The 27,587-nt window shown below is 52.7% G+C and overlaps 2 protein-coding genes across 6 annotated transcripts in view; one reads left to right on the forward strand and one right to left on the reverse strand.

Annotated features, from left to right (window-relative positions):
* The window catches only part of SLC12A5 (solute carrier family 12 member 5), a 36,584-nt gene extending 14,475 nt beyond the window's left edge, over positions 1 to 22,109 (forward strand). The window contains exons 5-26 of one of the 3 annotated variants that reach the window (XM_025000472.2): positions 691 to 745; positions 1,237 to 1,367; positions 3,305 to 3,546; positions 4,526 to 4,737; positions 6,334 to 6,504; positions 6,800 to 6,898; positions 7,046 to 7,103; positions 8,056 to 8,230; positions 8,847 to 8,965; positions 9,287 to 9,385; positions 10,318 to 10,437; positions 10,737 to 10,841; positions 12,312 to 12,480; positions 14,369 to 14,564; positions 15,412 to 15,581; positions 15,977 to 16,108; positions 17,156 to 17,263; positions 18,126 to 18,248; positions 18,341 to 18,540; positions 18,880 to 18,894; positions 19,162 to 19,295; positions 19,505 to 22,109. In XM_025000472.2, coding sequence (XP_024856240.1) covers positions 691 to 745; positions 1,237 to 1,367; positions 3,305 to 3,546; positions 4,526 to 4,737; positions 6,334 to 6,504; positions 6,800 to 6,898; positions 7,046 to 7,103; positions 8,056 to 8,230; positions 8,847 to 8,965; positions 9,287 to 9,385; positions 10,318 to 10,437; positions 10,737 to 10,841; positions 12,312 to 12,480; positions 14,369 to 14,564; positions 15,412 to 15,581; positions 15,977 to 16,108; positions 17,156 to 17,263; positions 18,126 to 18,248; positions 18,341 to 18,540; positions 18,880 to 18,894; positions 19,162 to 19,295; positions 19,505 to 19,596 — 2,925 coding nt within the window. In that variant the 3' untranslated portion in view covers positions 19,597 to 22,109. 3 annotated transcript variants of the gene reach the window in all.
* Positions 22,110 to 22,884: 775 nt separating this feature from the next.
* The window catches only part of NCOA5 (nuclear receptor coactivator 5), a 28,309-nt gene continuing 23,606 nt past the window's right edge, over positions 22,885 to 27,587 (reverse strand). For 2 of the 3 annotated variants that reach the window (XM_025000794.2, XM_025000793.2), the window contains 3 exons: positions 26,955 to 27,154; positions 25,274 to 25,594; positions 22,885 to 24,803 (listed from right to left, as the gene is read on the reverse strand). In XM_025000794.2, the coding sequence (XP_024856562.1) occupies positions 24,214 to 24,803; positions 25,274 to 25,594; positions 26,955 to 27,154 (1,111 nt within the window). In that variant the 3' untranslated portion in view covers positions 22,885 to 24,213. 3 annotated transcript variants of the gene reach the window in all.

The raw sequence follows: 27,587 nt of genomic DNA on the forward strand, positions 1-27,587 counted from the left end.
CCTGAGCTTTTTATAGGAAGCACTGCGTATAATCTTGGAGAGGAAATTAGGTCTGACTGGGCCTTCCAGCCTCTCCCAGGCTCATCCCTGATGGCCATCAACCAGGTGTCACCTGGACCCGTGTGTGGGTGCGGGTGCTGCAGACTCATTGATAAAAAGATAGGTGTTTGCTAATAAATCAGATCCACCTATAGCCCTGCCACAGTTAACATTTTGGTAGGTCTTGACTCACAAGAAAACGGGATGATGGGTCCCAAACAGGTCTGGCTGAATTCTTCCCATCCTCTCAAAAAACCCACATGTTCACTAACACCTACTTCCCGTGACATTTACGCTTCCTCACATGTGACCTGTGATTCCCCCCTCGACACGTATGGTAGCCAGTGCCGAAGCTGGTACACCTGCCTATTGAATAAACAAAGAAATGGAGGCTTAGAGAACTGAAGTGACGTGTCTCCTCCAGCCAGACAGCTGGTCAGAGGCCAAGCTGGGGTTTCCAGAGCTCTCTGATGGGAGAGCTCGAGTTCCTTCCCTGTGCTGGGTGAAGAAGAGGTTTTTCTGGACAAGAAGGACTTGGCAGGAGTAGGAGCTGGAACCGTACCAAGGAGAAGCTCAGCGGAAGAGGACTTGTGGGTTTGGCGGGTGTTTATGGGGTAGCCGCCACCCTGATGGTGATCTCTGTTCTCACAGACGATGCTCACGGCCATTTCCATGAGTGCAATCGCAACCAATGGTGTTGTGCCTGGTACGTGACTGGGGCTGCTTGGAGGGGAAGGGGGCCTGGCCAGGTGGGAGGGAGACCTGGACGGTTGGGAGGAAGGAGGGGCAGTGCCCAGAGCTTTGGGCGCCCTCAGGAACCCCGAAAGGCAATATTGCAGGTCTGAGACTGGGCTGTGATGTTTGTGGAGTCGGTGGGGGCAGCCCTCTTAAGGGGAGGGGAAGGAGGCTGTTGATGGTGTTGAACGGGGCAATGAAAGATCTCTTCCCTTTGCCTGAGACCCTCTTTGCCATCATCCTATTTTCTGAGCCATGACCTCCTTAGAGGGGTAATTAGCAACATGGTAATTAGTGCTGTAAAAGCCACTCAGAGTGTTTGGCTGGGTCTCCCACTACAGCCTGTAAGGCTTGTGAGGCCCAGTGCAACCCCCTTCCCACCACTGTCTCTGATCCCCTCCTCACGCCTAAAGCAGCCCAGGGTCCCTCGAACCTCTTGCCAATACTGGATTCTTTCTGCAGCTGGCGGCTCCTACTACATGATTTCCAGGTCTCTGGGTCCAGAGTTTGGGGGCGCCGTGGGCCTCTGCTTCTACCTGGGCACTACTTTTGCTGGGGCCATGTACATCCTGGGCACCATCGAAATCCTGCTGGTAAGAAGGGCTGGGGAGGAGGTGTGGGTCCCGGGCTGTCAGTCAGTTAACAGATGCTCTTGTAGGCTGGGTCACTCAGTAAAGCCGGAGGGATATCAGATGTGGTTCTCTCTTTAAAGAGTTCACAGTCTAGTTGGGGAGACAGGATACACTAATTATGTAACATGAACAGCTGTCGTTCATCAGGCACCCACTGTGCTCTCAGTAGAGTTCCAAGTGCTTTACAGTCATTAGCTTGAGTCCTCACGAGGTTTAAGTATTATTATGCCCATTCTACAAATGAGAAGCTCAGAGAGGTGAACCGACTTGCTCAAGGTCACTCGGCGACCAGCTGTCAGAGGTGGGTTGGGAAGAGTGCAGTCATGGTAGAAATGATAACAGTCATTTCCCTCAGTGATTGCCTACTATGTGCCAGGGTGTGGTGTGCTGGGCACTCTGTGGATGTTAATGGTAGAGGGCAGATGGCTGGCAGGTTGCAGAGAAGAAGGAGCTGAGAAAGAGATCTGTCAGAAGCAGTGACTGATGAGCAGTCGGGGCCCTGGGCAGTGTCTGAAGTGGGCAGCTGCTGACCTGGGTCTCAGTTCTTCCTGCCCCTGCAGGAGGAAGTGGGAGCTGAAGGTTCCTTAGTATACAGAGAGCCGGGCTGACATTTCCCAAACACTTATTCTACCTAGGTCCCGTGGCTGGCCATGTATCATTTTTATTCTCACGACTCTTGCATGAGTTAGATATCTTCATTTTACAGATGAGGAAGGCAAGGCTCAGAGAGTTAAAGGGACATGTGGAAGGGATATGAAACTGTGTCTTTCTGACTCTGAAGCCTGTGCATGTCCCCCCAACTGCACTGCTTTAGAGAACTAGAACTAACAGATGTTTCAGCTTCTGGCCTGGGGACAGATTGGAGAAGTCCAGGGTCAGGAAGGATAGATGGGGAATAAATGACCCAAGAAGCCAAATTTTGAGAGAATAATAATTGACCTCTATGGCTTTTACAAAATTTAAAAAGTATTATAAAAGCAATTCTACCTATTGAATTGGAAGATTAAAAAAATAAATTGGAAAAAATCAAAGAATGTAAAAAGGGAAATAACAGTCTCCTGAAGAAAGTCATCATTAACATTTTGGTGTATCCTTCTAGTTTTTGTTTTTCTTTATGATATTGCATTTGTCTTTATAAAACTCTATAGATTTCTCTAATAGTTCAAAACTCTCTTTGCAAATATCACTTACAACTGAAAATAACTTTTGTAACAATATAAATATATTAATATTTCATATAGAAATTATGGAAAATACAGATGTGCAAAAAGAATAAAGATTATTCACATTTTTACCATTCAGGGGAAACGACTGTTAACATTTTGATGTATCTACACACAGACAGACATATATACACACATATGTGTGTATATATTCACATGTAAGTACACATATATATATTTACAAAAATGAGATAAGACACATTCTCTTTAAAAATAGATTGTTTTTACCCAGTCTAACAGGGATAGCTTTTTTAAGTTGGTTCATATAAATCTTTGTTGTTCTTTTTAGTAGCTACATAATCTATTTGGAAATACCGTGATTAATTTACCTAATCCTCTAGGGATGAATGTCTAATTTGTATCTGCCTTTCTAATTAAATAATAAAGACAATAAATAATCATTAATACTTATACTTGATAACAAAAATGATAGAAATTAATAATTGCTCCTAACATTTTTGTAGTATCATTTTTTAATGACTGAATAATAACTAGTCTTTGTAGGACAGACCCTCTCATTGGATGTCCTTCCCAGTCTCGGATTACCGTAAATATGCTGTGAAGAGTTACCTTTTTCTCCAAAGCCCTGCCTGCACCTCAGGTTATTTCCTTGGGGTGGTTCTTCGTTGGCCCCCACTGGGTTACCTGCTTGACTGCCTCACCCCTTTCCCACAGGCTTATCTCTTCCCAGCCATGGCCATTTTTAAGGCAGAAGATGCCAGCGGGGAGGCGGCAGCCATGCTGAACAATATGCGTGTGTATGGCACCTGTGTGCTCACCTGCATGGCCACTGTGGTGTTTGTGGGTGTCAAGTACGTCAACAAGTTTGCCCTTGTCTTCCTGGGTTGTGTCATCCTCTCCATCCTGGCCATCTATGCTGGGGTCATCAAGTCTGCCTTCGACCCACCCAACTTCCCGTAAGTGCTGCTGCCCTGCGCCTCGGGCACCCTCGCCCTCCTCCCTGGCTGGTTTCAGGGTCTTCACACTAGTCTCCGCAACCCCCCACCTGCCCCTATCTCTCAGAATTGGAGTGGTTGTGGATTCAGAGTAAACTCTCTTGGGAGCGAAAACCTCTCCTGGTTTCAGGTAAATCTCTTTAGGGTGGGGTAAGTTTTTTTGGAGGTGGGCACAGTGTCCCTTGTGAGGGTCAACTGCTTGCTGGTGAACTGGGCTTCCCAGCTAGCTCAGAGGTAAAGAATTCACCAGCCAAGCAGAAGACATGGGTTCAACCCCTAGGTTGGGAAGATCTCCTGGAGTATGAAATGGCAACCCACTCCAGTATTCTTGCCTGGGAAATCCCATGGACTGAGTAGCCTGGTAGGCTACAGTCCATGGGGTCACCGAGTTGGACATGACTGAGCACGCTCACTCAGGTGGAGTTAGGAAGAGTCAAGTGGAAAGATTTCTGAAGGGATGACCAGTCTGTGTGAGGGAAAGCTTTCTTGGGTGGGGAACAACCTTCTGGAATGAGACAACCTCTTAGTGTTAAACACCTTCTCTATCGTAGGACAGGACACAGAAGAGAGGGTCTAGGGGTTCAGGTCCCTCTTGGTTCAGCCTCTCTCCCTAGGACACATTCCCCTACATACATAACAGGGCTCAGAAGGATGGCATATTGGGACTGCTGTCCATGGTGCTGAAACAGCATCGCAGGAAAGCAGTAGTTCTCTGCCCTGGCTCATACTAGAGTTACTTGGGAGGGAGGAGATTCCCCAGAGGGCCAGTGGTTAGGAGCTTTGAAAAAACGCTGATCCTGGGCTCCATCCCAATTAAATCAAAATCTCTGGATATGGGGCCCTGGCATCTGTGTTTCTTCGTGCTCCCCCGGTGGTTCTACCATGAAACCAGGGCAAGGTTACGTCCCTTCCCACCTTCCTCCCTTGTTTCTCTCCCTAGGATCTGCCTCCTGGGGAACCGCACACTGTCTCGCCATGGCTTTGATGTCTGTGCCAAGCTGGCGTGGGAAGGAAATGAGACAGTGACCACACGGCTCTGGGGCCTGTTCTGCTCCTCCCGATTCCTCAACGCCACCTGTGATGAGTACTTCATGCGAAACAATGTTACAGAGATCCAGGGCATTCCTGGAGCTGCCAGTGGCCTCATCAAAGGTCTGAAGGAGGGAAGAGGTCTGGTGTCCAGGGAACACTGCAGGGATTGTGGACTAATCAGTTAGGATTAAGGGACTCTCTTTGGGATTCAGTTAAATTCGATCCATTTTAATTGAGCACCTACTCTGGGCCACGTTCTGTCCTTGGGATCACAGAGGGGTAGAGATGAAAGGGAACCTTTGCATGTCTTTCTATCTAGTGGGAAAGAAAGCCATCAGTTTGGCAAGTATTCACTAAGCACTGCTAAATGCCTGGCACTGTGCTGAGCACCAGGAACACAGCATAAATAAGTCACAGTTCTTGGCCTCAAGGAGTCTAATAGCAGAGGCAGATGTAATAGCAAATAAATTATGACATGTGTAGACGTGCCTTCAATGAACAGTGTTCTCTCAAGGGAGGGAGTGGTCATGTGTATAAGGTGGTAAGACTAGGCTTCCTGGCTTCATCTGAGAAGGGTTTTGAAGAGCAAATAAGAGACTTTCAGCTATACAAGGGGAATAAGGGAATCACAGGCAGAAGAACAGCTTGCCTAAAAGCAGGCAGACACAGAAGAGCATATTGTGCCCTTCCAACCACGAGTAATTTGGTATGACTAGGGCATAAAGTGCAAGGGAAGGAGGGGCAAGAAATGATGGAGAGACTGACATGAGCCAGACTGTGGTCAGCCCTGGAAGCCATGCTGAAGAGTTTGGACAGTGCTCTGAGGGTGATGAGGAGCTGCCAAAGGGTTCTGAGTAAGAGGCGGACATGGTCAGTTTGTTGTTTCTGAAGGTTCACTCCGGCTGCTAATGTGGATGGGCTCATAGCAGGGAGAGGACTGAGTCAGGGAGTTTAGGGGGCGGCTGATGCTGAGTCCTGGTGAGATATGATGGTTTTCTTACTGAGAGTGGTGGATGCCAGCAAACTCGTTCTCCATCAGGCCTGTTTTGCGCTGCCCCCGCCCCCCTCCCAGGAGACAGGTGGCAACATCTAGAGACATTTTTGGTTGTCAAAACTGAAGGATTATTACTGGTTTCTGGTGTGTAGAGGCTGGGATGTGGCTAAATACCCTACAATGTGAGGGGACAGCTCCCCCTCCCCCACATACATACAAAGAATTGCCTGTTCTTATCATAGTTATAACTACAAGTTAATAGCGCCAGAGTGGAGAAACACTAGAAAGATGAGAAGGGGTGTATTTGAGAAATATTTAGGAGGAATAATGGATAGGAGTTGGAGATGGTTTTGAAACAGAGACGGGGAAAGGGAATGGTTGTGAGCAATGTCAAGCTGATCTGTATTGATGGTGGTGCCTTTTACCAAGATAAGGGGTAAAGGAAAGGAGCCGTTTGCCGTGAGTGGGTGGCGAGACCAGTTTGGGACATATTGAATCAGTCTGAGATAGGTCTTTGTTGTATATGTCCTTCAGTAGATTGGACCATTTTAGGGCAAGGACTCGATCTGATTCATGTGCAAAGTCCCTGGTCCAAAGCAGGAGCTTAGGAAATGTTGGTGGAAATAAGAGCTGGTTGATTTTGACCCTTCTTTTTGTCCACCCTGCCTCCTGGCCCCAGAGCTCTGGCACCCTGATATCTGAGAGTCATGTTTCCCCCACAGAGAATCTATGGAGCTCCTACCTGACCAAGGGGGTGATTGTGGAAAGGCGTGGGATGCCCTCGGCGGGCCTGGCAGATGGTACCCCCATCGACATGGACCATCCCTATGTCTTCAGCGATATGACCTCCTACTTCACCCTGCTGGTTGGCATCTACTTCCCCTCAGTCACAGGTAAAGGGGAGCTCAGAGAGGGAAGACTCTGCCTGGGAGTGGATGGGTAGGGAGAAAGTCAATCATGATGTGGGGAATTTCTTAGTCCAATAGCCCCATTACATAAGCAGGATCCAGTTCACCTCCCACTGGACAGGTGAGGGAATTAAATCCCGGAGTAGCCAAGTAACACGCCCAAGCTCTCACACGAGTCAGTGGGCCAGGACTAGACTCCTGGGTTCATGACTCTGAGGCTGGTGTCCTATCTCCGTCTGCTCTCCCATGGCTCCTGTCCTAACTGCTCCTCTGTTCACAGGGATCATGGCTGGTTCTAACCGCTCTGGGGACCTGCGGGATGCCCAGAAGTCGATTCCCACTGGCACTATCCTGGCCATTGCCACCACCTCCGCTGTCTGTATCCTGCATGGCTGGCGGGGACCACTGTGGCTGGGGAGGGCTAGACGGAGGGTCTCTGAAGCTGCTGCCTCGTCTGGCTGGCTCAGGAGGGGTTGGGAGGATGGGAAATGTCGCCCTGGGGATTTTCCTTCATCCTCTGCTGCAGACATCAGCTCCGTTGTCCTGTTTGGGGCCTGCATCGAGGGGGTCGTCCTTCGGGACAAGTAAGTAAGGGGCTCAGGGAGGAGCCTGTTCTGGGGAGGGTGGGGTGGGCATCAGGCACACCTCTGTGTGCACACTCCAGGGCCAGGACTCCCTCCACCTACTGAGGCAGAATCTTCTGTTTTAAGACAGTGCCGAATGGCCAGTTTGTGGTTTCTGAAGGTTCACTCCGGCTGCTAGTGTGGATGGGTTCATAGCAGGGAGGGAACTGATTCAGGGGGTCTAGGAGGAGGCCAAATGGCCCTGTCTTAAAAATCAGAAAATGCTTAGAAAATGCTCTTCTTGATTCTCACACCACATCACGTCACCACGTGATGAGGCCAGAATCCCCATTTTTCAGATGGAGACACAGTTTAAGATATCTGCCCAGGATGACACAGTCTTATACAATTGACCATGTACTAGAATCATTATTAGTGGGGAGGGGCAAGATAAGGGTAGGGTGTTAAAAGGTACAAACTACTCTGTAAAAGAAATAAGCTGCAAGGATATATCATTCAGCACAGGGGATACAGCCAATGTTTTATAATAACTATAAATGAGGTATGACTTTTAAAAATTGTGGATCACTATGCTGTTAACCTGAAACTTATATAATCTTATGTACATCAACTATACCTCAATTTAAAAAAATAGTTGAGTTGCCATTAAGTTCCAGGCACTGTGCTGAGCATTTTACATATGTTAACTCCTTACTCCTCCCACCAAACGTATGAGATAGGCTTATAATGATCTTCACTTTACAGCTGAAGAAACTGAGGCACAGAGAGGTTGAATGTCTTGCCCAAGGCCACACAGCCCACGTCATCAGGGGCTTTGTCTGTCTCTTCATCCCTACACAGCCAAGCCCCATGGTGGATGTACGACTGGCCCCGCAGTTGGCATGGGAACCCTTTGGAAATCCAGTTGGCATTGCTTACCCAGCATCTCGTATCTTCTACTGCTTCCTTCCAGGTTTGGTGAAGCTGTGAACGGCAATCTGGTGGTGGGCACCCTGGCCTGGCCGTCCCCCTGGGTTATCGTCATCGGATCCTTCTTCTCTACCTGCGGGGCTGGGCTGCAGAGCCTCACGGGGGCCCCTCGCCTGCTGCAGGCCATCTCCCGCGATGGCATAGTGCCCTTCCTCCAGGTCAGTGGTGGGTGAGGCGTGGGCCGATAGTTGACCCCCTATACCAGCCAGCCAGGCCCCTGCCCAGCGAGGCCACCTGGTGAGGAGAGGCTACAGCAAGCCTCGAACTGCCTTCTGGTCTCTGCCTCTCTGTGATGCCACTATGAAAAATGGGTGTTCTTTAGTTGGGACTTGGCCCATGCTCAGGGTCATCTCTTTGGGCAGGGTTGTCTGCTCTTAGGGAGAAAAATAAATGGTCCTCCTTGGGCCTTGTGACTGGGCAGGGACTCAGGGAGACAGCCAAAGGGCTGTGAGAGGAGGTGCTCTCTGTGGTGCTTTAAAAATATATATATACGATGAACTCCGTCACGGCTGCTTGCTGGCCGCCTGGAGCTCCTCTTCCATCTGTCCCCTCCTGTTCCCCTTCAGGGATCATCTGAACTTCCCTGCACTCGGGTATCAATGTCAGGGTGGGCAAGATACAGCAAAAGCCTGGTATCCCCTTGGGTACCTTTAAAGGATGAGAAACGTAGTATCCCTCTCTCTCTGCCTCTCCTGTACTGGTCCCCAGGACAGGAGGAGGGAGACAAGAAGTCCTTAGAGTCTCAGGCCCCTGTGACGGTTGCTGTGTCCTCAGGTTTTTGGCCATGGCAAAGCCAACGGAGAGCCAACGTGGGCCCTGCTCCTCACCGCCTGCATCTGCGAGATTGGCATCCTCATCGCATCCCTGGACGAGGTTGCCCCCATCCTCTCTATGTGCGTGCTGGCCTCCTGCCCTCCCCATCAGCTCTGGGGGTCTCTCTACCTGGATGCTCCAGCTGTGACCCTGGACGGCCCACCTGAACCACTTTAACAAGCCCACTGTCGTAGAAACCTGTCCTCTGTTGTACAGAGAGTCATCCCCACATGCACCAGGGTGTGCTGTAAGGGGATCTGGCCTTTGAACCCCTTCCTATGCATCAGAACATGACTCGGCCGCCTCCCCGGTTTCATCCTCCCTTTCCCCCTCTCTCTCCCTGTGTGTCTGTCTCTGCCTCTCCTGCATCTCTGTCTCTCCGGGCCCTTTCTATGTTCTAGGTTCTTCCTCATGTGCTACATGTTTGTGAACCTGGCCTGCGCGGTACAGACGCTGCTGAGGACGCCCAACTGGCGGCCACGCTTTCGATATTACCACTGGTGGGTGCCTGTCCCGCCCCCCCCCCAACCCCCCATCCCACAGGACCATCCTGTCCCCGGCCCCTCACCCCAGCCCATCCCCTCCAGGTCTCAGGATCCTCAACTCCAGCTTTCGTAGCCCAAGTAGCATGAGAAAAGTCCTGGTAAAGGTTTCCTTATAATGACAAGTAATAACAGAAGACAGTATAAGCAGTCCCAGCTAGAATCCCTCTCATGTCCATAGTGCTCAACACCTGCCAGCCTTGATGAGGAAGCCTCAGTTTCCCCAGCTGTGAAATGGGACAATAACCATACCTACCTCATAGGCCCCTCTGAGCCTTACAGTGCTTGGGGCACAGAAGGGTGCTCCTCGTGTGGGGCCGGACTTCTGATTGTTCTGCTTGATGGTTCTTGATCCTCACAACAGGCTGGTGGGACAGACAGGGTGGGCACGATCATGCTTATTCTACCTGAAGGAAATGGAGGCTCTGGCGGGGAAAGGGATGGGCCTAAGGTCACCCCCCACAAGGCTGTGGCACACCTTGACCAGAACCTAGGCTGCCTGCCTCTGTCCCACCTCGGCCCTCCTGCTGCACCAGTCGCCTCGTCCCATATTCATCCTGGGAGATCTTGCCTCCAACTCTCCCCAGAGACCCCTGCCCTCAGAACCCCTCTGGCAGGGTGGTCTGCCAGGGCCTGAGGCCCTGGGCCAGGGCAGTGTGGTGACCGAGGAGCTGGGCGGGGCCCTGTCTGCGGCTGCTCCTCCACCCAGAGGCCCCAGGTTCCAGTGATGCTCCTGGAGATGATGGTGTGGGCTCCCCTAGCCCTGGCTGTAGCCTCCCAGGTCTGGCCTAGGCCCTCCCTGCCCCATCTAACTCTTGCCTTCTGAGCCCCGGGCACCAGTGAGAACCCCGCCAGGGGCTCAGAGGCCGGGTCTCCCTTGCACTGTCCAGGACACTCTCCTTCCTGGGCATGAGCCTCTGCCTGGCCCTCATGTTCATCTGCTCCTGGTACTACGCCCTGGTGGCCATGCTCATTGCTGGGCTCATCTACAAGTATATCGAGTACCGCGGGTAAGGCGGGGCGAGGCTGGGGGGAATGGGCGGGGCGAGGAGGGGAGAGCGGTGCTGGGTACTTGGCGGGGAGGGGTGGGGTTGAGGCCGAGACGCTGGGGAGAGTGGAGAGGAAAGCCTGAGGGGGTGGGACAGGAGCAGAGGCAGGCACTGAGGCTTTGAGAAATGGAGGTGGCCTGGAGCGACCGCCCTTCTGAGCCCGAGATGGACGGCTCTGGCTCTGCACTGGGGGGGTGGGTGCTTCTCCCTGGTACTCCCTGGCTTTCTGCCTCTTGTGATCCCTCCTTTCCGGCCCCCAGGGCAGAGAAGGAATGGGGTGATGGGATCCGAGGCCTGTCTCTTAGCGCTGCTCGCTATGCCCTGCTGCGCCTGGAAGAAGGGCCCCCGCACACCAAGAACTGGAGGTGAGTGATGGCGACTGAAGAGGAAGGGAGCAGGGCCCAACCCACCCCGCCTTGCTTTGTTCTGCTCTTGCTGAGTGGTGTTTGGCCTCATCTGAATTCTTCCCTCCTGTAACGCTGAGGCTGAGCTGAGGTTCCACACATTTGTTCTCCAAAACCCTACCTGCCATGCCAGTTTCTAACCATCTATCCATCCCTCCATTCATCCCATCACTTGTTTAAAAAAACACATATGAACTCATGATCTATGTGCCGACCCCTTCTGGTCTTTGGGGATGTAGTGAGCTCACAGTTCCCTGGAGAAGGCACGTGCCCAGAAAGGTAAGTGGAGTATCACAGAGAATTCGCCCTGAAGAGAGGTGGGATCATCCACTTTGAGAGTTACAGGGCCTCTTAGAATTCTCTAGATTCCTAACAATCTCTCTATTGGCTCCCTTGGTGGCTCAGACGGTAAAGCTTCTGCCTACAATGTGGGAGAACCAGGTTCAATCCCTGGGTCGGGAAGATCCCCTGGAGAAGGAAATGGCAACCCACTCCAGGACTCTTGCCTGGACAATCCTATGGACAGAGGAGCCTGGTAGGCTACAGTCCATGGGGTCGCAAAGAGTCGGACACAAACTGAGCGACTTCACTACTACCACTACTATTTGATTCACGTGAAAAATCAGGGCTTAGGGAAGGTCTCAGGGGTCGTGGAAGGCAAAACTGGAGCCAGAATCTTCCCCTCCCGCCTCTCAGCCCAGGTGCTTCCTAACTGCTTGCTCTGCAAGCCCTCCTTCTCCTTCAGGTTCATTTTGCTAAGAGTAAGGTCTGGAACTCTGGAACGAGGACATCGTGGACTTGTCCTCACTCATGCCTACTAAACTGGCCTTTTAGAGACTGGAGCTTTGCATAAACAGTCTGTGAATCCTCAAATGCTTAGCACAGGATCTAGCCCAGAGTAGGTGCTTAGAGGATGGTATCAAACTGATGGCTGGCTGGGGAGGGTAAATGAATAAGGAAATGAACAGATAAATAGACGGGTAGATAGCTGAGTGTATATATGTATGGGAGTGTGGTTTAGTGAATAGATGAATGTGTGGATGGATGGTGGTAGGTGGATGTGAGGGCAATTGAGTGAATAATGCATGTGTTGGTAAATTAACATGGACGTGAATGGATAACTGAAGGATAAAATCGATGGATGGGTAGGTGGATAGATGGATGGATGGGTGAGTGAGTGAGGTAGATGGGTGGGTGGGTGGATGGATGAATGCCTGGGTGAGTGAGATAGATGCAGAGATGGATGGGTAGGTGGATGGAGAGATGTGTGGGAGATGACTGGATGGGTTGATAACCCAAGGACATGGGTGGATGGATGTTTAGGTGGATGGGAGTATGGGGGACAGGTAGTTAGTGTATGGACTATGGGTATATGAGTTTTGGTGCTTGGGGAGGTGGTGGATGGATCACGTGATCTTGCACCTGCTTCAGGCCACAGCTGCTGGTGCTGGTACGTGTGGACCAAGACCAGAACGTAGTCCATCCACAGCTGCTCTCGTTGACCTCCCAGCTCAAGGCAGGGAAGGGCCTGACCATTGTGGGCTCTGTCCTTGAGGGCACCTTTCTGGATAACCATCCCCAGGCCCAGCGGGCAGAGGAGGTGAGTATAGGGCTTGGTGGGGGGCACGTGGCAGTTGGGAAGACAGCCCCTTGCTCCTTTTCAGTTTCTTCCTACCACCTCTCCCATCAGCTGGGGCTCAGGATTCTCTGTCCTCCTTCTCAGAAGTGGAGTCCAAGGGCTCAGTGACTAAGTTCCTTAGAATCCAAGCTGCAGAACTCAAGATGATCAGGGCCAGAAGGGCCCATTTTATGGATAAGGAAACTGAGGCTTAGAGAAGTCAGGTCATTTGTTTAAGGACAGAAAGCAGAGACTCAAAACCTAGACTCCTATTCCAACTTTCTTCTGCCAAAGCATAAATCTTTTAAAGCGTTTTCACATTGGTGGATTCTTCCAGTTCCCACAATGCATGGGGTTGACAGGATAAGTATCCAATTTAGCACAGGAAGAGACTGAGGCCCAGAGAGGGAAAGCAGCTTGCTGAAAGTCACAAAGCTGGCTGGAAGCATAGCAGGATTTGAACCCAGGTGCCGGGGGCTGGATTACTTGCTCTCGTTCCTATCTACTGGTCATTGCTCACGGAGCAGTGGGCAGAGCCAGCGTGAGCTGGGGCAGCAGGGGTCTGCTGTAAGCGGCACTAACAGGTGTCTGGTGGGTGGCAGAGGAAGAGGGTTCTGTCTGTGATTCAGGCCTCTCTCCCCTCGGGGCCATGATTAGAAGTGGAGAGGGGAAAGGGGGCCTCAGGGAGGTGCGATGAGATGGGGTGGGGCACCCGTAATGGCTTGTGACAGCCGCTGTTTCTGCCTCACTGGGCTGTTCACACCGATCTGTCAGGGCCCAGGGCTGGAGGCCTCCACTGGTCACTTTAATTCAACATGCAGTGGCTGCACATGTCCTGGGTACCAGACACTGGGGTGGGCCCTGGGGGACACGGAGAGGTGGAAGACCAAACCCCACCCCTCAAGGTGGTCCCAGACTGGTGGGGGAGACAGAACATACACAGAAGGCTCTCCAACCCATCTGAGGTTGACAGGGGCTACCTTAGAGTTAGTAACCACAAAGTAATAGAACATATTGAGTGTTTATGATCTCTCAGGCTGTATACTAAGCTCTACCCACATCATGTTATGTCATTCTCCCTCTTCCTAAATGAGGTAGCTGTCACAATGCCCATTTGACAGATGAAAAAACTGAGGTTCACAGAGGGAAGTGATTTGCCCAAGGTTACTCTGCTCTTATTTTCAGCCACTGCATGCTGAATTAACAGACTGGGGCAGAGGCAGAAATTGGAGCCCTTTCTGTTTGACATTAGGAGATTGGTTAAGAGTGTGAAGGATGGAGTCAGACCCCTGGATTTGAACCTCTACAATAATATCCATTATCCATATGGCCTGAAGCAAGTCTTAATTTCTCTGAGCCTCAATTTCCTTAGCTATAAACTGAGAGTCATAAAAACACTTCCTTCATCGCGCAGATTGAACGTATGTTTTAAATGCCTTCTATTATGCTAACTTTTAAAAATCGTTGAAACCAAATTGTCCAGCTAAGCAGAGGAGCCCAGTTTCATTCTGGTCTGGGTGGAGGGGTGGTGTCTGAAGAAGGTGATGGTTGAATTGGCCCAGGCAGGGTGTCATGGACAACATGGGGGAGGGGGAGTCTGGGTGGTGGGGGAGAACTTCCCTGGGGAATCTGTGAGCCATGGCAGGTTGATGGGAAGCATGGGGTCTGATCATGAAGAGCTTTGCTTGAGTAGTGGGGAACAGGGGCCATAGGTGATGGGGTGCCAGAGGCTGACATGGTCAGAGCTGAGCTTCAGGAAGATCAGGATGATGGAGAGGAGAGATGGGAGGTAGGGAGGCTGCAAGGGGCTGAGCAGGGCCAGGGAGACCTGGGCCTGAAGCTGGCCCTTTTCTGATCCCTGCCACCCCAGTCCATCCGGCGCCTGATGGAGGCAGAGAAAGTGAAAGGCTTCTGCCAGGTAGTGATTTCTTCCAACCTGCGAGATGGCGTGTCCCACCTGATCCAGTCCGGGGGCCTCGGGGGGCTGCAGCACAACACTGTGCTCGTTGGCTGGCCCCGCAACTGGCGACAGAAGGAAGATCATCAGACGTGGAGGAACTTCATTGGTAAAGCTGGCTGGGCTGCGAGTGGTGGAGGGCTGTGTGGAGGTGGGTTCTCCTTTGGGCCTGGGGATGGCTTCCCAGGCATAACAAGTATGGATCCAGCATATACAGGTGATGGCGTTCAAAGCTGGCCAGGTGCCAGACACTGTGCTGGGAGGCCAGGGACTCAGGTGTGAAGGAGACAGACTTGGCTCTTGCCGGGCTCACAACCCTGCAGGGAAGACAGTGCAGGCCAGTGGGAAGACCTACAGTTTTGAAGTCACCACTGAGGCCCGGGTCTAAATCTAACCTCTGGCCCTTCCTTGCTGTGTGATTGTTCACAAGTGCCTCACCCTCTCTGAGCATCAGATTCCTTGGTAGTAGCAGATAATAAGTCATACAGTAACTAACACTTACGGACTGCGTTCTGTGCGCCAGACAAGTGGTGGCTTTCTCTAGGTCTTGAATTCTCTCAGGAGGCCTGTGAGGGCTAGGCATGGCTGTCTCTATTTTAGTGGCGTGAAACTGATGCATGGAGAGATGAAGGTCACGGCAGCTGGTAAACCCTGAGGCTGCTTTATCAGTAGATCCCAGTTAGAAGGTAGTTGGGAGGATTAAGTGAGCGCTGCAGGGTCGCCTTCTTAATCAGAAAGGGCAGGTATCCTTATTACCACTTGACCAGTGGGGAAACTGAGGCCCAGAGAGGTTTCCACCCCCCCCCCCAATTTCAAATGAGGCCCAGGCAGATGGGGCTTTTCTGACTCCTCAGTCCAAGGCTGAGGCGGGAGGCGGGATGGGGAGGGGTGCTGGGTGCCAAGGAGGGGACCAGGGTCACTGTTTTACTGTCTGCCATCTCCTTGGCCTCCCCCAGAGCTGGTCCGGGAAACCACGGCTGGCCACCTGGCCCTGCTGGTCACCAAGAATGTCTCCATGTTTCCCGGGAACCCTGAGCGCTTCTCTGAAGGCAGCATCGACGTCTGGTGGATTGTGCACGACGGCGGCATGCTCATGCTGCTGCCCTTCCTGCTGCGGCACCACAAGGTGCGTGTACATGTGTGCGCGCGCTCCCACGTGCACGTGCTCATGGCCACGCGCGCGGGGGGCTCCCGGGCTCCCGCCTGGTCCACCTCCGTGTGAGCTCCTGGGAGAGGGCTCCAGTCACCTCCTTTATTCTGAGGTGTTGGGAACTGTGTCTCCCCTGGCAGATGTCCTTGAATTATAGAGAGCCGTGTTTAACTCAAGCGAGTGATGCTTCAATGGTGGGGGCCCTCACCTAAGCAGGGGCGTTTTTGTATGGAGTGGCCGCCGAGATAGAGGATTGGTGGGCTACCTGGATGTGTGGGAAGGTGGGTGGGAAGGGTGAGGGACGAGGTCTGGCCCTGGGTCTCCGCACGGCATCTGGACTGGACCTTTCTGGGGCCCCTTCATCTCTCCAGGTTTGGCGGAAGTGCAAGATGCGAATCTTCACCGTGGCCCAGATGGACGACAACAGCATCCAGATGAAGAAGGACTTGACCACATTTCTGTACCACTTACGTATCACCGCAGAGGTCGAGGTGGTGGAGATGGTGAGCCCCCAGGAGCTGCCTCTGACATTTTAGAGTCCTGCTGGCCTCTTTGCCCTTGGGCCCAGAACCGAACAGGGGAACCCCAGTACCCATCAGCTTGTGATGCTAAGGTCCTCCCCCCGCCCTCCAATCCACTTTTGGCTGCGCTGGGTCCCAGTTGTGGTACTGAGGTCGATTTTTGTGGTGGGTGGCATCTTCAGTTACAGCCTGTGAACTCTTGGTTGTGGCATGAGGGATGGAACCTGGGCATACCCATCCACTTTTAAGCCTCTCACATGTTCACCCAAGAGCTCTTCCATCCATCCATCCATCCACCCACTCACCCACCCTGCCTTGTCTCCTTTATACGAATAGACTTTATACGAATGTTGACTCCATGGGAGGCCTGTTCTATGTGCTTTATGTATACATTACTTCTCACAGCAATCAATGAAATAGATACAGTTATCCAATTATCAGTATTTCCATTGTACAGATTACGAAGTTGAGGCACAGAAACCTTAATTTGCCCCAAACGTATACCAAGTGGCAGAGTCAGGATTCAAACTCAGGCAGACTGGCTCTAGAGTCCAGGTTTCTAGTAGTTACACTCTAAAGCCTCTTGTCATCCATTCCACTCAGCACCATTTACCCGTCCCTCTAATGGTATATTCATTAATCCACCCATATATTCATTAATGTATTTATTCACTCACTCATTCATGCCTATGTGCATGTATTCATTCATCTCTATGTTCCTTTTTTAACTTCTTCCCCCTCTCTATTCACCCAGGTAATTAATTAATCAACTTATTCATTAATTCACCCATTCATTCACCCAGTCCCGGGCTTGAGGAGGGAATGAGTTGCCTCACCTTCAAAGAGCATCACCCTCTGCTTTGTCCTTCCTCCCACAACTGTTGATTAAACTAGGTCATTGGACAGGGAAGCCCTAGGCTGGCAGCAGGAAGAGGGCCTGCCTCTCTTTTCTTGGCCTTGCACCTGAGCTCGGAGCTCATACTTTCCTCCCTTGCCCCTCTCCCCCATTCCACCCCTGCCTGCCCACAGCATGAGAGCGACATCTCCGCTTACACCTACGAGAAGACCTTGGTGATGGAGCAGCGTTCCCAGATCCTCAAACAAATGCATTTAACCAAGAATGAGCGGGAGCGGGAGGTGAGGTTGCCCTAGCTGGGCTCGGAGTGTCTCAAGCTGCTGCCAGCTCTGGGGCTGCACAGATTTGGGATGGCCCACTCCTGGTCACTGGCATTGCTGCCTCCTGGCACTGGTTCCCCAGCAGCAAGGGTGCATGCTGCAGCTGCCTGTCTCCAGCCTCCCAGCTGAGATGCAGAGGGGCTTTGGCGAGGGTGACAGATCTACTCTCGACGTGACTTCTGGGGCCCAAGGGAGAAGAGTGGAAGTTAAATGTGTATGGATGATGATTCCTCAGGGGTGTGGGCTGCCAGTGTGGGGGACAAGGTATCATGTGATAGACCCTTAGAGAGTGAGTAATGAGTGGATATTTCAGGATACAGCTGATGATGAGAGCTGGGGCAAACCTCCTAGGGTGTGGATGGTGGGTTCTCAGGGGTAATGGTGCTGAGTTCTCGTGGGGTAAGGCTGGCTGTAAGGTCTCTCCCGTGTGGGTAACGTGGGCCCACCAGCCCTCTGGTATTTGGATGAAAGCCCCACCCCAGTGAGTGGGGTCCTTAGGGCTGGGGACAGAAGAGCTCTCAGAAGTGGGTGACAGTACAATTGTAAGAAGTGGCATGTGCACTGACCAGTCAGAACTGGCCCTGAGGTAGAGCTCAGCTGGGCCAGGTGTCAACCCTTTGGTCGCTGGAGAGTGGGAAGGCCAGGGGTACTGGAGAGGAGTTGGAGTGGCCATATCAGTGGGGCAATAGCTATTTGGTGTGGAAGCATCGCAGTATTTTAACAACTGGTACAGGTCCCGAAAGTGCACATCCTGGCTTTGGGGGTAGCTCTTTGCAGGACATGGGTAGTGATTTCCATGGCACCAACTTGTGTCCCTCCCTAGATCCAGAGTATCACAGATGAGTCTCGTGGCTCAATCCGGAGAAAGAATCCAGCCAACACCCGGCTCCGTCTCAACGTCCCAGAAGAGACGGCTGGTGACAGTGAGGAGAAGCCGGAAGAGGAGGTATGCAGCTTGGGTAGTTTGGCTGCAACCGGTGGGAGCAGAACCTTTGGCCTCCAAATGAATCACGTGCCATCCCTTCTTTCATCCCTTAGGTGCAGCTGATCCATGACCAGAGTGCTCCCAGCTGCCCTAGCAGCTCACCGTCTCCGGGGGAGGAGCCCGAGGTGGAGGGCGAGGCAGATCCAGAAAAAGTGCATCTCACCTGGACCAAGGACAAGTCGGTGGCAGAGAAGAACAAGGGCCCCAGTCCTGTCTCCTCTGAGGGCATCAAGGACTTCTTCAGCATGAAGCCGTACGGGTCTGGGGGCTAAGGGCTAAGGTCTGGGGTGAGCCTACAGGGTCTTTGCTCCCCGTGGAGAGCAAATGAGTGGAAGGGGTCCTGGCCTGGTAGTCAGAAGGCCCAGCCCAGACCTCTCCTTGGTTGCTCTGTCTGAGGACTCAGGTTGGGCTTGATTGCTAAGGGTCAGAACGCGCAGGTGCAGGCAGTGGAAAGGTGAAGGCTGGGGGGCTGGGAGAACAGGAGTCGTCTGCACGCAAGGTGTTGATGGTGGCTCAAGTCCTCAGCTTCTCCTGCTTTTTCTGACCCTTCTCCTTTTTCTTCCTCTCCTTGCTTCTCTTATGTTTCCTGAAGGGAGTGGGAGAACTTGTAAGTGCTTCAGAATTTTTAAACTCTCTCCTAGGTTGGCCAGGTTCCCTACTTTTCTCACTCTGCTATGAACCCTCAACTCGCGCCCCTGACCTCTGGGGTAGCCCAGCTTGGAGTGGTCTAGGGTTGGTGGTCCCTGGCTTGTAAGGAGCAGATCCCAGCAGCCCGGTGCTGGGGGCGGGGGAGGTGCTGGAAGGGGCGACTGGATCCAAGTCCCCCCTCTCTCCTAGCCTTACTGCCCTCCTCCTCCCTGGCTTCCTCCCGCAGGAACCAGTCCAACGTGCGGCGCATGCACACCGCCGTGCGGCTGAACGAGGTCATTGTCAAGAAATCCCAGGATGCCAAGCTTGTTTTGCTCAACATGCCTGGGCCTCCCCGCAACCGCAACGGTGACGAAAACTGTATCCTGGGCTTAAAATTGGGAGGAAGGAGGGAGGCGGACGTCAGGGGTCTTAGTTCCTAGCCCTGGGGAGGAAGGGCTGAGCCAGGTCGGCTTCAGAATCAGCACCTCGGACAGGGACGCGAGCCCGGCGTTCCGCTGGCGCCTAACGGGAGCCTGATTCCATGGGGGGAGGAAAGGGGACGGTCTTTCTCCTTGACGGGCGCTCAGACATGGAATTCCTCGAGGTTCTCACCGAGCGCCTGGACCGGGTGATGCTGGTCCGCGGCGGCGGCCGCGAGGTCATCACCATCTACTCCTGAGAGCCAGGATCAAACACCTGGGCCCGAGCGCGTCCGGCCCGCGGCCCCGGAGCCCTCACCGCGCCCCCCGCCGCTGTCACCGTTTACATACAGACCCTGTGCCCGCGCCCTGGCCCCCTTTCCCCGCTGCCTGAAGCCCGGAGGCCACGTCGGCTGGGGCGGACCCGGAGAAGACCTCCCCTCCTGGAGACCAGAGTCCCGTTGGCGCGTCGGCCCCCGGCCGCCCTTTTTCTAAGCCCGGCCTCGCCCCGCCGGAGGAGACGCTGCAATAAAGATCGGAGGAGGCTGCGGAGAGGAGCGGACCTGGGGCTTCGAGGACCCCCGGTCGTCCGCCGGCCCCTTCCCTCTCTTCCCGCGCCCCGCCCCGCCCGCACTCTGCGCCCCTCCCCCGGCGGCCCGGAGCGCGCGGGGTGGCGGGGATGCGCCCCGCCGTCTGCGTTCTACTTCCTTGCGCGGTTGCGGGCGCGAGCCGGCCGAGCGTATACATAGTGTACAGGAGACATCGCGTGTATTTTTAACGTCCCCATATTTCTGTGACTTAGAAGCGCAACGGACTTCTCGCCGCAGTCGCGCTCTCCCGCTGGGGGCGCGCCCAGGGAAGGCGGAGGCCTCGGAGGCTGGGTTTTCCTTGACGTCCGAGCGTTTGAGAGCAAACGTGCTTTTAGGCCCAGGCGGGACTCGTGGTCCCTCGACCACCCACCCCTCGACGCCTCCTCACCTTTTCCGCGCGCCCTTGGCTTCCAACCCTTCTTCCCTCTAGATCTTTTCGGAGACGAAGTGAGACAAGTGTCCCAACTTTTCCTGGATTCGCCTCCCAGCGAATGTGAGCTTCCACTGTGGCTGCAGAGACGCGCGCAGCCTCTTCTCATCGGCTCTTTATGCAAGCTGGGGCCAGGAGAGGGGAGGGGCGTTCCTTAAGCCAGAGGAACCGAGAGAGGCCCTCGCCCCCGCCCCCAGGAAGCCCCGTCCCGGTGCCTTCGCTGGGGGAGCAGGCGTCTCTCCTCCACCGGCTTGTCGCCTGCTCCCCCTATCCCGTGGCTCTTCGCCAAAGACTGAAATCGGGGGGGTTGGAGGGCGTCCCCTCCCCCGGAGTTTCCTCCCTGGCACAGGTGAGGGAGGAGGGGGCGGTTCTGGGTTAGGGGCCGGACCCGCTGGGGTGGCCCCAGCTCTGCCCCTGACGTTTCCTACCCTGTTCGCATCCGGCAACTCCGGCCTCGGGGACCCGGCCGCCTTCTCCGCGTCTGGGGCCCGGGCCTCGCTGCCTAGCAGCGGCCTCTAGCTGCGTCTCCCAGGCACCTGGGCCTGGGGGAGGGCTGGAGTCGCCACTTGGCTTAGTTCTTAAGCGCCTCTCTGCCCTCCTTCAACTAGGGCCCAAGGCCTTTGGCTTCTCCAACACCAGTCCTTGGCGCTTCTGCTCCGCCAGCCCGGCCGGAGGTGCCCTCTTCCCTTAGAGAAACCCCGTTGGCCGGGTTCCCTTCCCCCAGGGCACGTTACTAAGGGGGGACATGCACTGCATGCTCGTTCCAGCGCCCTCTGGGGCTGGGTACAGTAACTCCAGCCCTAGGGCCCTGACTGCACCTAGTTAGACATCCCGTCCATCTCCCAGAGCTGAGGCTTCTGGGGACTCCTGACCTCACCACCTCCTTTCCTTTGAGCCCAAGGCAGAGCTGGCGCTGGTGCCATCTAGACTGGGTCAGGTGTGGCTGGAGGAGGTTTGGACGCCTGCGGTTAGACCAAGGCCTCTCTGAAATTTGATCAGGGGGCTGGATAGATTTTTCCGGGTAGTAATCAGAAGGTGGAGGTATTAGACACCAGCACTTCCCACCCCCATCCTCCAAGACCTCCCTCTGAGAACCACAGCTGGGTCTAGCCTTCTGGGGGCCTAGCACTCTCAGGCTGAAGTGGTGGGCTAGGCAGAACCGAAAGGGGGCTGTATTAACATCACTTAGGGAACCAAAGTTGCACTATCTGGGCCCAGGCTGTCTGGTTGGCAAGAGCAGTTTCCATTGATGAAAACAGACATCCCACAACAAACCCCCAAGTTTTCTGTGCTACATGTGCAATATTTGTTATGAATGTTATCACCCGTCACTCATCAACTTATCTTTATAATCATGTAGCTAGATGTTTCATGTCCATTCAAGTGACTTTTATTCTGAGTGCAATATTTCAATAGCCTTGTAGTGATAACTAGTGTTGCTTTTGTTTTAGACGATCTATGTGCAGGGCAATGCAATGAAGTTGAAAACCCTTGTAAATAGGAGAGGTTGCAAACCAAATCAAGAGTATTTATTACTATTATTAGGCCTGCCTTTAATTTTCAGTGTGTTTCAGTATTTCGCATTCTGCCTCAGTATTGATCTTGTGTTCTTTGTGCCAAGATGAAAAGGAGAGGGTTGGTTCTTTCCTTTACTGTTGAATGCTCCCATTTAATGCTTTATAGCTTTTACTGTATTAATTTTTTAGACTCCCGTCTGCACAAAATGCAATAAAAATAATTTTATTATACCCTTCACAGCCTGAGGTGTGCTGTTTGGACACTCCAGGGGGAAGAACTAGTAGGTGGGAAGAGGGGTATTCAAAGTGGGCCCCCCTGTGAGGATCCCAGGCTCTTAATGAGAAACACTGACCACCCCTGACCGAAGAGTCGGTTGGTTGACCTTCCAGGTCTGGCTGCCTAGTTTGTGTACTGATAGTTCTGGAGCCCCGTCAAACATCTGAGACAGCACCTCCTGGTCAGGCTGGGCGCTGATGGCATCCTCATCCCTGATCTACTGGCGGCCTTGTGCCAGTCACTTTACCACACCCACCCCAAGTTTCCTGGTGGGGAGCTCTATGAAATGCTCTCCAGTGCGCCCACCTGGGACACTGGTTCTGCCAACCCCTTGCATGATGGGCTGGCAACAGACAAAATCAAAACAGGAGAGCACCCCTCTCTCCACTGCCTTTTGGTCAGAAATGGCCTCCTCACCATTCTGTTTTCGTAAGAACAAGCGGACAAGCCTCTGACACACAGAGTCTGCCACAAACAAGGATGTTTACACACCACTGTAATTACCCAGCAGGCTTTTACTCCGAACTGTTGTTAAAGCTTCTAAATAGGTGAGCTGTATGAGAGGAGCTAGGGTTCAAAGAGGTTCTGAGGCCCGACTGCAGGCTGAGGACAAAGGGGGACAGACCTCATGACAGACTGAAGCCGTCAGCTCTGTCAGGGACCCTCACCCACGCGCTCCGGGAAGGAGTGCCCACAGAGGCCCTTCGCACAGTCACACCCAAAAAAAACAAGGCTTTCACTTTTACATTTTAATTAAAAAGTAATCATTTCATCTTATTAACAACACAGGAGTTCCAAAGAGGAAAGAAAAAAAACAAACACTATATAACACAAACAGGTCAGAACATAAAACACTGCCATCTGGGGACCTTGAGTTTTGGAAACCAATGTTTACTCAGCTACTGGCAAGGACTCAGCTGAAGTCACTGCTCTCCCGTGTCTCCGCCAGGGGTCCCTTGAGACTGAGCCACAGGGCGCTAAGCAGCACCATCCCTAGGGAGAGGGCAGCTTCCTTTGGCTCCACTTAGAGCAGCAGGCAGAGGCTCAGAAGTTACAAACAGCCGCCTGCATCAAGAACATGTCCAGCTACCAAGGCTGACATCAAAATGGTCCCTACCTCCTGCTGCTCAGAAAACAGAACAAGAGCCTGATTTCTGGGCCAAACGCTCAGAGCAATCACTGAAAAATGGGTGTTCACCGCCAGAGTCTAGGGTGGTCTTCTGAGAGCCAACTCCATGAAACTACCACTGGTGAGGAAGAGGCTGACAAATGTTAAACGGTTCAGAGTGGTTGGGGCCCAGATTCACAGTTTGGGTTAAACTGCTGGTGACCGGTGCTGCTCAGTTCATGGAAAATCTTCCATTGCAATGAAAGCCACAAACAAAAAAAAAAAAAAGAAAAACCAAGAACCAACTACTCTGGGTCAGGCAGAAAAGTGACTGCCATGGCCCCTCTTCAACAACTCCGAAGCAGCCTGCTTACCACCCCTCAGGCAGCCCCCACACTCGTGGGACAGGGCGCATTGGGACCGTGCCCACCAAGCCCAGCCTGTGGCTCTACCACCCTGCACAGGGCCGCAGGCAGCAGCTCATGCACTGGTGGGCCTGTGTGAGGCCAGAAAGCCTTGGGGAGGTTCAAAAGGAACAAAGCCAGTGGCTCTCGCCATGAAAGGACTACCCCAAACGCAGCCAGTTCGGACTTGGCTGCTCTTTCCTTCCCCGCCCCGACATCAAGCTGACAGAGACAAATGAAATACAAACGGAGCCCAGACACCTATACTGCCCATGACCCCAGAGATATTTATTTTCTATCAAAAAAATAAAAATAAACAAAAATAAAAATAACCCCAACAACAAAAAATACACCTCCAAGGCAGTACAAACTCTGACTCTGGAAGGAATAAGTAACAACAGCCTTGGGCAGAAGAGAGCAGATGGTAGAAACTTATGCCATTCGATGTGGACCTGGATACGCGCAGAGAACATCCTCCAAGTAACTCTACTTAGAACGCAACAGGTAGGAGGCCAGGGGAAGAGGGGCCTGGGGGAAGTTGAGATTTAGCCTCAGTAATGCCTCTGGAACGACCCTAAGGGGGCCTGGGGCTGCCTCACCTGTGCTGTGGTCTGGCTAACCAGGTGGGAGAGAGCAGGGCCACTCTGGATCAGGGTGTCCAGAGCTTTCTGTACACTTGGATTGTCAAAGTTGATACTTGTGGAAGACACGGGCCTCTGGCTAGCCAAGTTGCTGGCAGGTGCCAGGAGGGTGGAAGGCTGGCCAAAGAGCCCTTGGGAAGGAGCCCCAGGCCTGGGGCCCATGTTCCGAGCAGATCCTGCCTGTCCCAAAATGCTTGGAGGCTGATTGCCAGAGGCCTGTGATCTTTGCTGAGGCTGGCTGTTCGCTGCTGTGGAAAAATTCTGGTTCTGGGTGTTTCCGGCAGCAACTGAGGGGGATGCAGAGCCGCTATTGGCCGCAACCGTGCCACTATTGAAGAGGCTGAGGATTTTGGCCTGAAGCTCTTGCTGGGAGGTGGGGGGTGCAGCTGGAGTGGGTGTAGCAGACGGGAGCACTTGGCCACTCTGGAGCGGTTGAGAGCTTGGCTGTGTCTTCAGTGAGGCACCCGAGGTCGCCCCGAGTGGTTGACGGGAAATCGGGCCTAGAAGACAGAAAGAAGAGGTATCTGGTTGAAAAATACCCTCCGTGGGCAGGAGGCTTAGCAGCCCAGGGAAGAACAACAATCACTGGTTACATCAATCACACAGTACACAGACTATAACATCGATTTCCCAAAGGGGCCACTTCATAGTATGTGCTGTTTTCAGTAAACAGCTTAGTTCCCCCAGAGAACTACTTTAAAAAAAAACACGGGCATCTATCTTGGTCCCCAGGGAGCCAGCCATACTAGCCCCCCACCACCACATTAACTACAGGGATCAGAATTCAGTATCCAAATCTTAAGTTACCATTATTACACCAGCACGGACGGCCCATGCGGGAAAACCCGTGAGGTGGGCTCATCTCCCTTACCCACCCCAAAGACCCTGGGCCTGCCACCCTCCCAACAGAGCCTGGGGGTTAGAGAAATGCAGAGTCAGAACTTCACCTCGGCCCTGCCACGTAGCTCACCAGGCAGAGAGTCGGTGCTGCTCCTCATAAGCCGCTCCTTCCTCTCTCGCAGGTAGTTGATGATCTTGTCAGTCTCTTCAGCAGTGAGGTACCTGTTGTCAGCCAGCAGGTTGAGGAGGCTCTGGATGGCTGGGGGGTGCCCCCCACGCATTCCCTCCTCGGGGCCTCCTCGCTCTCTTTCCTGGAGGATGGCTTCATCAGCCATCTTGGCCGCCTGTCTGGCAATCTCCTCGCGCTCCTTCTCCCGGCACTCATTCTTATAGCGCTCATAATTTCTGGCCACCAGCACCATGGCATCTGCCTGGGGCATGTTGCGATGCTCTGTAGGAGGGAATGACCTGAGTTATTTTCTCCCATGACAGATCTGAGTGCCCACCTGCTGAACTCTACCAAGCCTTTCCTGATGTCAAACAAGCAAGAAAACCATTTCACTGACAAAAACCCTTGGGATGGGGATGGGGAGAGGTGGGGAGGGAGGGGATGCAGCTCGGAAGACAGAGAATGGGTTTCTTCAGTGGGAAAGAGACACCCTTGTAGAGAGCTAGTTCTGTGGGGAATTCTTAGATCACAGACATGTAGTAAAAGCCAGAGAAACATGATAGTCTCACAGATTCAAAAAGACCATGTGGAGAATAACCACAGGAGGTAGGCCATGGGGGTCCGAACAGCCCTCTGTAAAGCCTGGCTTTCCACCACACTCCTCAGGGTAGAACTGTTTTTTACTGTATCAGTTCAAAGGTTATGGATTAAGATCAAATGATGACCCTAAATAACCTTCTCCCCTCCCTCTTGGGAAACAAGATTTATAAAGTGGTGAGAAGACTTCTTGGCACTTGATATAAATAAATGTCTTCACACATCTTGAGGGCTGTTCCTCAGAGAGGTAAATGACCTGCTGGAGAGGCTTCTACACTCTATGCTTATGGGTAAAACTGGTCAGGCAAATAGAGGGCCCAGGGTGGTGGGAGAAGGGAAAAGTCTGTGCTGTAAGAGCAATCAGCAAGGCATCAGTTGACTGAGTCGCAACGATCTGGGATCAAAGGACTAAAAGTTACTTCAGGGAAGGACTTCAGGGAACCTACCCTGGGCCTCCAGGAGGTCAAGGCTGCCTCCCTCTTCTCAAAGTCCCTCCACTGACTTCTCCAGCACACTAACAAAAAGTCTCCTAACTGCCTGTCACGTGCTTTGTCCCTCATTCCAAAGTCTGGTGAAAGCAGGGACTCCAGCACACTCAGTGCAGTGTGTGCCAGAGCTGTGCTGGCTCTCACTGGTGCGAGCAGACTGTGCGCCTCTCTCCCCAACTTGCCCTGAAGTGACTTCATGTTGGTGGCTTGAAATAGAACACGGTGGGAGTATTTACACCATGGAAATCAGGAAATTCTATAAACCACACCATCCCCACCCCAGAACTGGCTGTTAAACATTTACTAACACATCACTGCACATACCTAAGGGCTGCATGTAATGTCATACACAGCAGGCCCAGAACTGCATCCAATGAAAGAAGATCAAACCAATAAATGACTATGCAAGTCTCTGCCATGCACTCATAAAAGGGCCCTACCACATTTGAGCTGAAATACCTTTACCTAAAACCTGCTGCTTCTGAGTAAGCCATAAAAAAATTAATGGACTAGTATCTGGAAGTTTCTGGAATTCTAACCCACTGGGGCCTCCATACCTTGAGGGGTTCCAAACATGATGTTGACTGTACAGGAGCGGTGAATCTGGTGTTGCTGGGTGATGACAATAGCAAAGGGAGACCCTCCCCTGCTAACATCCTCCAGGGCTTGTGACAGTGATACTTCCGTGTTGAGGAAGATTAAATCTACTACCATGCCTAGGTCTCGGACCTTCCGCCCCACAGATTCAGCATAATCTCTGCAGAAACAAACAGGATCCAGTTGAGTAACTCCCTGATCAAGTCCCAATCTGTACAGTGGCACCTCAGCCAGAAGATTTCAAATGCTAGCTCTACCACTGTCTCCCTAGCACCCTCTTCAGGCTCCAAGAATCTAAACCGATTCCTTCTCTTTATATTGGCTGAGAAGTTCCCAGTGGAATAGTACTTGGTGTCCCAGGCCCTTCTCCTGATTCTCTAGTCTGATGGTCATTCCTAAACACCATCCTGTTGCCTAAGATTTGTAGCACATTTCTGTCTTGGCAGAGGCTGTACACCACAGTGAAAAAAACATGGGTTTTAAATGCTAGAGTCAGGTTTGGATCTTAGCCCTAACATTTACTTGCAAAGTTGGAGCTTTAAGCAAATCCCTTTACCTCTTACAAACCTCAGTTTCTTTACCAATCAGACAAG

The sequence above is a fragment of the Bos taurus genome, chromosome 13 (assembly GCF_002263795.3).
Source record: "Bos taurus isolate L1 Dominette 01449 registration number 42190680 breed Hereford chromosome 13, ARS-UCD2.0, whole genome shotgun sequence".
In the NCBI taxonomy this organism is placed as follows: domain Eukaryota; kingdom Metazoa; phylum Chordata; class Mammalia; order Artiodactyla; family Bovidae; genus Bos; species Bos taurus.